This window comes from Miscanthus floridulus, chromosome 6, assembly GCF_019320115.1.
Source record: "Miscanthus floridulus cultivar M001 chromosome 6, ASM1932011v1, whole genome shotgun sequence".
NCBI lineage: Eukaryota > Viridiplantae > Streptophyta > Magnoliopsida > Poales > Poaceae > Miscanthus > Miscanthus floridulus.
Genome location: NC_089585.1, coordinates 16,529,605 through 16,543,388, shown reverse-complemented (window position 1 = coordinate 16,543,388; position 13,784 = coordinate 16,529,605). Strand labels below are relative to the sequence as shown.

Here is a 13,784-nt window from a genome sequence, read left to right as displayed (position 1 = left end):
CACCCTGCGCTATATAAAGAGGTGGGGGCCGACGGCTCTAATCATGAGGTTGACCTGAGCCGACCTCCCCACCGACACTAACCCTAATCCGATCAAGAGGGGCGCAGCCAGTGACGGGAAGCCACCAGCCGCGCCGCCCTGCTCCGACGACGGCAACTACACCGACATCTTCCCCGACCATCGCTGCCCGTGCGCAGACTGCATCGACGAACCTGATGGAGGCCACTGGATCTTCCACCCCTGCGGTCTCAGGTTCGAACCCCTATCTCTCTATCTCTCTGTCTCCATCTCTCTGTCTAGATGTACTAGGGCTTGTTTGGATCAACTGGTTACCTAGAAGGTCCTCAGTTCTACCCTAGATCGATCCTATGGGAAGCCACCAGCTGCGTCGCCCCGCTCCGACGACGGCAACTACACCGACATCTTCCCCGACCATCGCTGCCCGTGCGCAGACTGCATCGACGAACCTGATGGAGGCCACTGGATCTTTCACCCCTGCGGTCTCAGGTTCGAACCCCTATCTCTCTATCTCTCTGTCTCTCTGTCTCCATCTCTCTGTCTAGATGTACTAGGGCTTGTTTGGATCAACTGGTTACCTAGAAGGTCCTCGGTTCTACCCTAGATCGATCTTATGGTTTTAACAACACTAACCTGATTAGTATTTAATATTTTGTAATTACCTTACCTAAATGGTTAAATCAGGTAATTACAAAATATTAAATACTTGGCTGACCGGCCAGCCTATTATTCTTGGCTTCTTGCCTCTTGGACTTGAATTCGTATCAAGGTTAGATAACAAGCAAATTTTCTTTCTTTATTGGTTACTATAAAGTATAAACTTCATCCTTAATTCTTTATCGCTCAGCATATATGTTGTGTTTGGTTTTATTGTGTTTGCGATTCATGAACTATTTGCTTCTAATGTCTTCTAGAGTTAGAAAATATGATTCTTGTCATGAAAGGTACAAGAAGAAACAATAACCTGAACGGTTTACTCAGACTCAGAAAACAATGCTTCAAAAAAATAAAATATAAAGACATAATTGAAGATTTTATTTCAAAGAGTATAAGAGGAATAATGCTTTTTTACTACAAGTTATGAAGATATGGGTAAGATTCACCTATTACTCCTTTAACATGAATGCCTACTATAAATCTTAACACTTTTTAAAAAATGTTTATGTCTGTTATAATGTGAAATCCAAATGCACATTAATTATTTGTATTTTCTTAAAATATCTAGGCCTCATTTGTAGTTTGCACTACAGTCTAAAATTATTGGATATCGGTTCTTCGCCTTGGCGCACCTAGGCCCTAGCTGATGATGTTCTGCTGGATCAACATGGTGCAGACGCCCGAGATGGTCATGTCGAAGTCTGGAGGCGGTGGTGCGGAAGATGCAGCAGCATGGAGGAATAAAGATGGCAACGGGCCCCGATACCCGATACCCGATGGGTATTTGATTCATTAGGGGACACGGATGAGATCATATCTTTACCCGCGGGCATCTAAATGGGCAAGAATCTATCCCCGACGGGTATAGCGGGTACGGGAACGTTCCCTGTTTATCCGTTGGGGGAACCCGACTATTTGAGCTGTCATGTGAGTATTAGGCCCAAAGAAGCTCAACATAGGTATTTTGGTCCAAATCTAAACAATCATATATATAGATTGTGTGTTCTAGGAACCGTAGTTCAATTTTTCCTCACCATCTCCCCCAACAGCACAAGCACGCCTGCTTCACGAGCGCTCGTGCCCTTCGTTTCCTCAGTTCGGTCTCTCTGCCACCTTTGCTCGTCCTCCTCACAACCTCGCCCCTTCTCCTCGGCATCTCCGAGACTCCGACACTTATACACGGTGAAGAAGAAACGTCTCCGATTGCAAAGCTGCGACCCCAAGTGTCCTTGTTTATCGGGTATGCAGTACCCGTCGGTATCTGTTACCCAACCGATACCCAACGGGTACGGGGATGGACAAGAATCTATACCCGAGACAGTTAACGGGGACGGGGACGGGATGAATTCTCTGTAGCGGGGAAGAGAACGTTCCGGCGATACCCGACGGGTACATCCCCGTTGCCATCCTTATGGAGGAAGGCACAGGACGAGTTGGACCAGTGGGATGACCTAAACACTCGCCTCCTTCCCTACTTCTCCAATGCTGGTGTGGTCATCTCTCGCCTTCAGGTACTTTATTGGATCATCCTCTCGTGTAGTCCCATGTCCCAACTTGTTACAGCCAGTTTGGCGGCCCAAGGTTTCACAACCATGATGCACTTTGAGACTGTTCTTTCATAATTGTTGTGCAGCACTTTTCTGAGATTGCAACAGCAAATTTTGAGGCTTCCTAGAATCCTTGATTATTCTGTTAGCTATTGGTGGTCTGCAGTTTTGCTATTCGCAAAAGATGATTTATAAAGTTTTTCAGTCTAGCTATTGTCACAACTCAAAAAAGGAAATCAATTTGTTTAAGTAACAACTAGGCCTACCAAAATAGCTGCATACAGGAGTGATTGGTGGTCATCGCTATACAAATTAATTTGCTAGGTTATGTGGATGGATCATTACCTTTTGTATAAAATATAGGAATAATCTTTCTCAATTTTATAGTTATTCATCTATTAATGAGGAAAAAAACTATAAATACGTACGCGTCACAAGTGCATATCAACCATATATAATATTTGGTTTATAGTGTCATAGGAGCAATTTTCATCACATTTTTAGATGAGTATGTCTTACTATAGACACGTGCGTCACGTGCATGGCTACTAGTATAATAAAATACTCCAACTTTTATTTAGAAACCGAGAGAAAACCCAATAAATTTGAACTTTCATTCAAAGTTATTATTATTGTGTGACAATTGTGAGCTGGATGGCTCGAGTAGATAACAACACTACCAAGTAACCAACCTATGACCTCACTTGAGCACGGCGGCGGCGGCGCCGTGGTTTATGAACTGCTTCAGGATTCGCATCAACTCCTCTGTCGCCTCGCTCCACTGTCCGACAGAGAAGCCATGTCGCTCCCCAGCGAACTCGGCGAGCTCCACGGCCTTCCCCATCTCCTTGAGCCTGGCGGCGTAGCGAAGCATATGGTCATACAGCACGTCGCGCCCGGGCGCCACGACGAGCGCCGGCGGCAGCGGCAACGGCTCCAGGCTTGGGCTCTCGGGGCCGAACGGGTTCGCCAGCGGGTGGTCCCTGGTGGCTCCCAACGGCAGCGCCATGCGCCAGGCTATGTCGAGCGACTCCACCGTCAAGGACACGCCGGCCGGAGGATGGGACTCCGACGCCACGCGGTCGTCGCTGCCGAAGAACGCGGCGAAGAGGACGTATCCGGCGACGCGCACCTGGCCAGGCACGATCTGCCCGGAGGCGATTCGGACCACGACGTGGTGAGCCAGGTTGGCGCCGGCCGACACGCCGGACACGAACGTCCTGGAGAAGTCGGCCGATTCGGCAAGCCACGGGTCGGCGACCGCGCCTGGTGCCGGTGCGGCCTGCGCGCGCAGCCAGGAGAAGAACGTCGCGGCGTCCTCGATGGCAGCGGGGAGGCGGTGCTCGGGAGCGAGGCGGTACTGGACGGAGAGCACGACGGCGGGGACCTCGGCGGCGACGTGCTGGCAGAAGGCGTGGAACCAGGGTTGGTCGTAAGCACCGATGCAATAGCCGCCTCCGTGGAAGTACACGAGCACCGGGAGCCGCTGCCGCCTTTGGGCGCGGCCACCGGCGACCTGTACAGCAATCTCAAGCTCCTCCACCGCAATCTCAAGGTACAGAACATGAGACAATTGGGACTAGAGCTAGTGCTGCACAAGCACAGAACCAACCTGAGGAAGTAAGAACAGCTACAACTAGTTTGCCTGCAGTAGAACAAACTAGAAATGAAAATATTGATTTTGTGGAGGAGGAGGAGGGCGGTTCCAATCATGTCCTTAATCCTCAAGATATTATTGTAGATCCAGGTTGTCGAGAACCAATTGAGGAAATGCATCCAAACATTAGGGATGATGCAAAAAGAGAGTATGTCTTGTTAGGTCCATGTCAACCAAAAGGTCATGTATATCCCAAAAGAAAAATATATGGTCACAATAGGAGTTTTCATGATACATGGTTCACAAATCGTGCTTGGTTGGAATATAGTGTCTCTAATGATGCTGCTTTTTGCTTCTATTGTTATCTATTTAAACCATTGAGAGTTGATAACTTTGGTGTTGAATCCTTCACAACAAATGGGTTTACTAATTGGAAAGATGGACCAAAATTATTTGATGATCATGCTAATTCTGTGCTTCACAATAAGGCAAGAAAGGACTATGAGTGTTACAAAAATCAGAGACAAAGTGTATCACATGTAATTTCTAGGGGAAGTCAAAAGGAAGAAGAAGAATATAGAGGTCGATTACTCATTATATTGGGAGTTGTAAAATTTCTTCTATTGCAAGCACATGCTTTTCGTGGACATGATGAGTCATCTCACTCAAGCAACAAAGGGAATTTTTTAGAAATGCTAAACTGGTATAAGGGAAAAGATGCAAAAGCTGCAAGGTTACTTGCTAGTGCTGCTAAGAACAGCGCAATGACTTCTCCTAAAGTTCAAAAAGACTTGTGCAAAGCTTGTGCAGAACAGACCACCAAAGCAATTGTTGCTGAAATTGGGGATAGGAAGTTTGCTGTTCTTGTTGATGAGGCACGGGATGCATCAATCAAGGAACAAATGGCTGTTGTATTGAGGTAATGAGATCTGTATTTTTTTGTTGTTGTTGAATTTTTGTTTGAACTTCATTGCTGATTTTGTTGCTCTATGTGACTGTAGGTTTGTCGATGCACAAGGACAAGTTATTGAGAGGTTCCTTGGTATGAAGTCTGTTGCTGATACAACTTCATCATCTCTAAAGGAAGCATTGGATGGTATGTTTGCTTGTCATGGTTTGTCTATGTCTAGAGTCCGTGGGCAAGGGTATGATGGGGCATCTAATATGAGAGGACAATTTCATGGGCTGCAAAGACGGATATTAGATGAGAATCCATATGCTTTTTATATACATTGCTTTGCACATCAATTGCAATTAGTGGTTGTCTCAGTAGCACAATGTTGTGGTTCAATATTTGATTTCTTTAACATCACCTCTTTGATTGTCAACACTGTCAATGTTTCTTGTAAGAGAAGAGATCAGTTGGCCCAAAACCACCATGACAATATTGTAAATCAATTGGAAAACTGTCAAATTTTTAGTGGTAGAGGGAAAAATCAAGAAACTAGCCTTGCAAGGGCAGGTGATACAAGATGGGGTTCTCATCACAAAACCTTGTGTCGCCTTTTCCATATGTGGGATTCAGTCTTAGAGGTATTAGAAAATATTGCTGAAGATGGTGTTGGAGATAAGAGAACAACAGCTTCAGGCTTGCTGTTACAAATGGAGAATTTTGAGTTTGTGTTTATATTGCATCTTAAGATCAGATTATTGGGTATAACAAATGATTTATCACAATGCTTGCAAAGAAAAGATCAGAATATTGTTCGGGCTGTTGGGTTGGTTGGGATCACATTGCATAAAATTAATGATGTAAGGCAGCATGGTTGGGATGAGCTGTTTGAGGAGGTAACGGAGTTCTGTGCAATCCATCATATCATTGTCCCAAATATGGAGGAGAACGTAACTGTTCGAGGTCGTTCAAGGGGCCGTGGAGGGCAGCAGGTAACCTACTACCATCACTTCAAAAATGAGATCTTCAATGTGGTGCATGACCAAGTTATTGTTGAATTAAATAATCGGTTTGCTGAAAGGTCTACCCAATTATTGAGATGCATTGCATGTTTAGATCCACGGAATTTCTTTGCCAACTATGACCGTGAGAAACTAATTGAACTTGCTCAGATTTATGATGTTGATTTCTCCCAATATGATCATGATCGGCTTCCGCAACAACTTGATAACTTTATTAGTGATGTGAGAGATGATCCTTCCTTTGCAAATTGTACTGACCTTGGTGAACTTGCTATAAAGATGGTTCAAACTGAAAGGCACACAACCTTTCCATTGGTTTATCGCCTCATTGAGTTGGCCTTGATTTTACCTGTTGCAACCGCCACAATAGAAAGGATTTTCTCAGCTATGAAGATTGTCAAGACTGAGTCTCGGAATAAAATGGGGGATGAGTGGTTGAATCATAGGATGGTATGTTATGTTGAGCGAGCTGTGTTTGCAACCATCCAAAATGATGACATCTTACGTCATTTTCAAGAATTGAAGACCCGAAAGAAGAAGTTACCTAGTATGTTACATAAATTGCTCCTTTTCTAATTAACTTTTACTTGCTTAGTTGCTTATTTTCTTATTAACCTTTTTGCTTGCTCTTTTTCTTATTAGGAGTTGTTATTGAGGACAAGGAAGTGGACGATGCGAATGCACCAAATCAGAAGCGTCACTAGACACTAGGTATTTATTTTTCAATGTTCTATGATATTTCTTAGCTATTAATTATATAGTTGAAGAACTTTTCTTGCAAACTTTGCTTGAGAATAATTGTTTTCTGTGACATATATGGTCTTATAGACTATGCTGTAGCTTTGGATTTTTGGCCGCTAAGATTTAGCCCTAGTCTTGGCCAAATTCTGGGTCCGCCACTGTGTACAGGCGGACCCTGAGGCCGCGTGCCGGGTCGTACACGACGTTCCTCCACTGAACGGGAGGGACGTCGGGGAATGTCGCTCCCGGTGGAGTCAGGACGGATTCGTCTGCGCGGACGACGGAACCGTCGCTGAGGAGCTGGACGACGCCCAGCAAGTCCTCCACGACGTGCGGTGCGGTGGTGATACCGGACATGGTGTGTCAAGGACGCGGACGGGCTCACGATTTGCAGCTCAGCTCGACGCTGGATCTATCGACAAAATTTCTGCGTGCGTGCGTCTGCTTTCTTCTAAATGGAAATCGGGAAAGTTAAATAGGGCACGCGATCGCGAATTCGCTATCCATGAAGGTTCTTGTTGTGCACTCATGTCGCAGTCGATTGTTGACGTGCCAGGCCAAGGCGGACCGAGGCTTCCCTCGTCATGTGCTCGAATTTGGCCGTGACTTTGGAGGCCGCCCACCATCTGAGAAAAATCAAGAGAAGAGCCGAGGTTCTCTTGGACTAGACGCAATAGAGAGCTACGGCCAGAAGGTCAGATATGCATCGCCTTCGCATTTCACATCCTTGCATTTTCTACCCACCGAATTGGTGAGGCAGATTCATGAGACTGATGTTGATCAGGAGTGGTTGGTTCGATGATTTTTCATGGCCTATCGAGCTATCTGTGTCTAACTTAGCTAGCTTTTGTGCATGCGTGTAATCACGGTGTGGATGATAGGTAAGACTGACCTGGGTCATGGCCACCCCTAGGTTCTTTTTTAAATATAAAAAATAAACATACAGTAATCTATGGCTAAATCCATTCAGTTCCTTCATTATTAATCATTGTGTCAGTGTCTCGAGTCACCGACAAGTAAATTTCTAGATTACGCGTCTGGCTCGGATGGTGTATTTAGAGGACACAAGATCTATACTGGTTCGGGCAGAACGTCCCTACTTTCAGTTCGCCGCTGTGGCTTGTGTTACTAGCACGAAATGTTTACAGTAGGGGTTATAAACAGACGAGAGAGGGAGTGGATCCCCAATCTCTGGTGCGTGTGCATGTGTGTGTTTTTTAGCCTTCCCTTTTATAGACTAAGAGAAAGGCCTGGGATACATAAGAGGAAAAGAGAAGAGGGAAAAGAAGAGAGAGAAAAACGAGGAAGAAGAGAACTCTAGGGCGATGCCTCTCTTCTCCCTCAGTGGGCGGGTCCCACTAGGCCTGTAGCGACTCCTTGTCACGTCTCTGCTATAGGCCGGCGGCGTCATCTGGTCGTGGCCTCCATTCCCGTCGTCTGCGCCCGGTATGGTCAACAGCATGGTCTGTCGTAGCTGCGGGTCGCGTCGAGACGTGTTCGTCTCCTTCCTGGCGTCACAGGCATGGCTCTGGGCCCACATCCCAAGTCCGTGGTAGTTGGAGATAACGCGAGCCCTTTTGGGGGCTCACGCGCCCCTATTCATCGGGCAAGACGGAGCCCGTATTCCAGCCATCGGGCGAGGTGGGGCCCGCGCCCCAGCCGTCGGGCGAGGCGGAGCCCGTACTCCAGCCATCGGGCGAGGCGCAGCCCGCGCCCTAGCCATCGGGCGAGGCGGAGCCCGTACCCTAGCCATCAGGTGGGGCAGGGCCCGCACCCTAGCCATCGGGCGAGGCGGAGCCCGTACTCCAGCCATCGAGCGAGGCAAGACCCGCACCCTAGCCGTTGGGCGAAGCAGGCCCACGCCCAGCCGTCGGGCGAGGCAGGACCCGTGCCCCAGGCGTCGGGCGAGATGGGGCTCGCGCCCCTTGGGGCCACTTGGAACCGTAGCCGCACGCCTAATCGCTTCAGGTGAATTGGTACTGATGATCATTAGTTTCTCCTCTTCGGGCACCCTAGTATTGGTACCCGACAGTAGCCCCCGAGCCTCCGGGCGATTCAGGTGGGATCGCCTGGAGGATTTCTCAACTTGCCGACGGGTGCGCGCGAGTGCACCCGGTGGGTGTAGCCCCCGAGCCTACGGAGGAGTTGGATACTCCTTTGTAGGATTTTTTGCGTGGATGGACTCCAGCAGGCGCCCTTGGTTGTTGCAACACGCATGGTTTCCCCTGGTGATTGACTTAAGGTTCGTATGCGACCGCGTGTAGGGTCTCTTTGCGAGGCCGAGCCCCTGAGCCCCCACGCATAGCGGGGGTCCGATCGAGGGGTCGGCTCATCTTATGTTCATTTTTCCTCACGTGTTTTCTCGAGAAAACGGAGGGGTCGAGCCGTGCCATGTTTTCCCTCGTTGGGCGAACCATGGTGCTCAACGAGCTATTAGCGGGTAAATTCAAGTGGAGCCCTGGTTCCCGTTCACGGGGACCCAACATGGGTTAGCTGGTGACCGACTCCAAATTCTTAGCGGTTAGCCCATATAGTTTCCGGGGCCATTTGGCCAGTCCCATGGGCTCATTGCCTCTCTACGAGGAGAAACCATGGGCCGCACGTAGTCGAGACTCGAACATGGGCCAGGACGCCCCTGGCGCTCGTGCGCCTGGGTATTGGCCGCTAGCAGGCCCATCCCTTTCCACCCCTTACTCTTTGGTTGCCCTGAGCGGTTGTCGAACCCGTTAATGGGCCAACCCTCGAACTCTTGGGCCTTGTTGGGCCGTAGGAGCGTTTTCAGCTCCGTATCCCACTTACTTGCGACGGGTCGTGGTCTATTTGGGAAGGCAAAATATCTAGCGCATCCTTCGAGGGGGTGGCCATAGGTTGTGTGCGCATGCCCCGTGATGAGACATGGTGATAGGGCATGGTGGGCGTGGAGATCTAGGTGGTCGGTTGGTTTCCTCGCACCCGTCGTCCCTATAAAACCAAATGGTTAGCCCTCCGTGTTTTGCACATGTTCCTGCATCCTTACCTCCGTAGCTACGCCACCGCCGCCAACGCAAGGGATTCCTGCCTTCGCATTCTTGCCGCCGTTGAGCTCGTAGTCATCTGCCCCCGCCTCTAATGGTCCTTGGTACCGCTCTGACATCTCCTTCCTGCGCATGGTTGCTACCCGGCGACGAGGAGTCACCATCCCCGCCTGATGGCTATGTGGTGTTGTTCACCCACTTCCATGAGCATGGGCTCACGACCCCCACCCACAAATTCCTCTAAGGGTTGTTGCATTTCTACAAGATTGAGCTATAGCATCTCAATCCCAATGGGATCTAGCACATGGCGACGTTCGTCGCTCTGTGCGAAGGATTCCTAGGGATCGGCGCTCACTTTGACTTGTGGAGGTACTTCTTTGTCATCAACCTCCAGAAGAAGAGGGAAAGGGGCAGCAAGCAGGAGTTGCATATGCCGATGGGGTGCGCCAGCATCCAACTTCAGAACAACTGGGCCGGTGAGTACCCATCCATGCGGCTCTCGACGTCCAACAAGGGGTGTCACTCACAGTGGTTCTACCTCAAGAATGGCACTGTCGCCCCTCTATCAGAGTTCACCTGGCGCCTAAACGAAGAGGCCCTGGAGCCATGGAGGAAGTGGAACGTCCCGGACAAGTATAAGAAGAGGATTTGAGCCCACATCGCCGCCATCCAGATCCTGAAGGAGAATGGCCTAAAAGGGTCAGACATCATCGGGGCTTACCACACAAGGAGGGTGGCACCATTGATGACACGCGCGCTCCCACTATACATGATGGTGCTCGAGGAGTCGTTCGATGGAACGACGCTCGCCAAGGGGGTGCTCCCTGACTTTGAGATCATGCAACGCATTAAGGAGGCGATGGAGCCCTTGCAGGACGACGTAGGTGCTGCCCTTGACTTCATCTAACTGGTGCCAGGGCGTCCCCCGATGCGACCGGAACCAGGCTACATTGTATTCATAAGTTTCCCTTTCTCCTGCCTCTCCTTCCTCAATTGATTTTCTGACCCTGTGAGACTGATTTTGAGAGGGTTGGGGCCAGCCTTGGGACCTCATCCTTATGGATCACCTAGCACCACTGCCAAGGGACCCCATCATGAGGGTGGCTAATCGCGCCAAGAATGAGTGGCTGAAGAAGGCAAAGGAGGACAGGAAGAAAGAGAAGCAGCAGAAGCTACGGGCGTGGGAATGAGGGAAGGACACTGGTGACGACGATGATGATGATGGCAATGACGATGAGGGGATGAAGGAAGGAGAAATGGTAGCCAACGACATCGAGTGGGACAACCTAGAGAATGAGGATATGCTAACATGTATCGGTTCGTCCTTACAGGCATCAGGACCCTTCCCATTCCACGAAGGGGAGGGCATGTCTAGGGAGCCGATGGGGGCAGGCCGTTTCAACAATGCCCCCTAGGAATTGATGGTGGCGGGACACACTGCCGACCTGCCCTAGGAGCCAACAGTGGTGGGCGGCTCCATCGTCGTGCCCCAAGAGTCAATGGGAGTGGGCGCGTATCGCTGATGTGCCCCAGGAGCCATCAGGGGCGAGCCCCTCTACCTAGGAGCAGAGGGCGGGCTCGAAATGGCCTTGTTCGATGAGACAAAGCAGGGGTTGGGGGTTCGTCCCCCAAACACATCTGTCGCCAAGTGGCACCGAGGTGAGCTACCAACTCCTCTGTTTTTCATGTTTTAATCGAACTTCATTGTGACTTATGTTTTTTGCCCCTTGCAGCGCTGGTAGGCATCAGACTCCTTTGGCGCTGACGCCAAAGAAGAGCGTCGCCCTCCAATCAGGGTGGAGACCATTGGCTGGCTCGCCCCCAGAATGGGCGGGAGCGGCGTCGGTGTGGCCGCATCGCTGGCTGGTCAGGCGCCGCCCGCGATGATGTTGGTGCCCTCGGCGGGATAGGCGGATGCGGGTGCACAAGGGGCACCCTTGGTAGTCATGGAGCAGCCGGTCACGGTCGCGATACCGTTGTCGACGACAGGGCGGACGGAGCTGCCGACCGCGCTCATGGTACCGACCGTGGCGGTGGTGATGCAGCCATAAGTGACCCCACCAACGCAGGTGGAGGTGGCGGCGCCCATGATGGATGAGTCATAGCCAGGCGCGACCACAGCATCGCTTGAGGTATCAGCGTGACCTGTGCCATCGGTGGCTCAAGCGATGGCGCCCGACGCGGGTTGGATGGAGAGGGACACGGCCAAGGGGTCCCCAAAAGTCATGGTGCTGGGGTAGAGGCTCACGTCCACACCGCTGACCCCTTCCATCGCCGGAGGGGGCATCCCGGCGGAGGCATCATGGTGAGAGGGATTCGTGGCGCTTAGGGCCGGCGAGGAGTCATCCCTGACCTAGATCTCGGCAGGTGGTGGCTCACCAGCGCGGGGTGTGCTCCTGCTCCGGTGGATAGATCCATGGGACCTGGCGTCGACGCTCTTCACCCTCGATGACGCCACAAAGAGCTTGGAGTGGGAGAGCCTCGACGTAGGGGTCGTGTCCGTGCTCGAGGCCCTGAATAACACCATGGGCGCTCTGCATGACATCGTTGTTCCCTCTAGCTAGGTATTGCTCAATCTTACTTCTCACCCTTCTCTTACTCTTTTTTCCTTTATCATGACCATCATCTCTCTACAGTCTCTTATAGCTCGCAGCCAGGGGAAGTCCCAGTTCCTTCATCAATAGAAGGAGGCTTGGGATCGCCTCATCGAGGAGGCGTGGCTATGTGGGGAGATGATAGCATAGCTTGCTGCTAGCCAGCAGAGGGTGGTCGAGCTGACTCCCCTCGCTGAGGAGGTGACCAATCTTCGGACGTGGGTGGCAGAGGCCTATTAGGATGCCGACGAGGCTGAGAAGGCGTTTGCAGACCTGTCGGCGAGGTCACGTGAGGATGATGAAGAAGCCACAAGGGTAAGGAAGGAGCGGGATGAGCTGCTCTAGAAGGATGCCAAAACTCACCAATGGATCCTTGACCTCCTAGGCGAGGTTGATAGGGAAAGGGATCTGAAGCTAAAGGCTGAGGAGAGGTTCACGTCCCTAGAGACGAAGGCAAGCCAAGATGCCACAATGGTCGAGCGGCTACACAAGGAGCAGGACGGGCTATCCTAGACCATGAAGAGGCTCTACTCGAAGCATGGAGTGGCTCACGAGGAGCATGACCAGGCTTTCTAAGAGCATGACCAGGCCTACTGAGAGCGCGACGATGCGCAGCAGAAGGTCAACTCCCTCTAGGCCAAGCTCGGAAGGGAGAGGGATGGTAGGCTGGAGGCCAAGAACATCTTTGTCGGGCTCACTATAGGCCTAGCCTAGGCCAATGCGAAGGTGCAGAGCCTAGAGAAGGAGCTCATCGAGGTGAAGATGAATCTCTACACGGCAGGTGATGAGCTCAGTATGCTGACTGCTACTATCGTGGTGGTCTGCGATGACCTCAATGTGACGTAGGCAGAGGGGACCAGCTCGCTCGCGACGCGCATCACCTAGATCATGGAGCGGGTGTGCCAACTCAAGAGGGATGCTCTTCGTGCTGGCGTCAACCGATCCTTCATGATAGCTCATTCCCATTATGGGGACATCATTGATCTAGAGGCGATGAACCACGGCTACATGACCGGTTATGAAGATCAGGAGCTAGAGGAGATGGAGACGGTGGTGGCTCCCCTTTCTCGAGACCTAGCAAACAGAATAGAGAGCGTAGTCCTCCCATGGAGGGGTTAGTTAAGTAGATGGACTTTGGGCCACGGCGCCATGAACCTTGTAATGAACAAGTATTTTACTTTGTCATTTTAAATACTCATGCCTTTTTAATGTGTGATACGAATCAAGTTTTAATTTCGAATGTGGGGTGAATTAACACGACCTGATCCCTCCTGATGTTGGGTCTACATAGCTCAGCTCAAGCCATGGGTGAAAAAACTTTGATGTCATGCTGCGGAGCAAGAAGCGTCATAACTGTCGGGGCATAGGTCCTTAGAAGTCCGCGCAGCTTTAATCGAAGTTAGTTTCCGTGGCTTTTACTTTCTGGACCTTAACATAGGAAGGGGTTGGATGCGAGAGGTGTTTCTGAGTATGAGTGTTTCCTTATCAGCCCCTGAGTGAGGCTCGACCCCTGGCCATTGCTAGGGTTAGGTGTCACTTGAATCTGAGGGAGCGATAACTAAACCGATAAGGAAAGGTGTTTTTATTTTAGTAACATGATTTTACATAAGCATGCTGATAACTTAGAAAAAACTAAGGGTAGAAGCGACATAGCTGCTCAATGTTCCACGCGTTGGTGAAGATTCGGCCATTGACTGTTTTG

At 50.5% G+C, this 13,784-nt stretch overlaps 1 protein-coding gene and 1 pseudogene across 1 annotated transcript; one reads left to right on the top strand and one right to left on the bottom strand.

Moving 5' to 3' along the window:
• Positions 1-2,830: 2,830 nt before the first annotated feature.
• Positions 2,831-6,831, bottom strand: LOC136460267 (carboxylesterase 15-like). Its single transcript, XM_066460038.1, has 2 exons — positions 6,634-6,831; positions 2,831-3,738 (listed from the first exon to the last, which is right to left on the bottom strand). The coding sequence occupies exons 1-2, from the start codon at positions 6,829-6,831 to the stop codon at positions 2,923-2,925; spliced, it is 1,014 nt and encodes a 337-aa protein (XP_066316135.1). The 3' UTR covers positions 2,831-2,922.
• LOC136457267 (uncharacterized) lies at positions 4,258-6,437 on the top strand (annotated as a pseudogene).
• Positions 6,832-13,784: the final 6,953 nt, after the last annotated feature.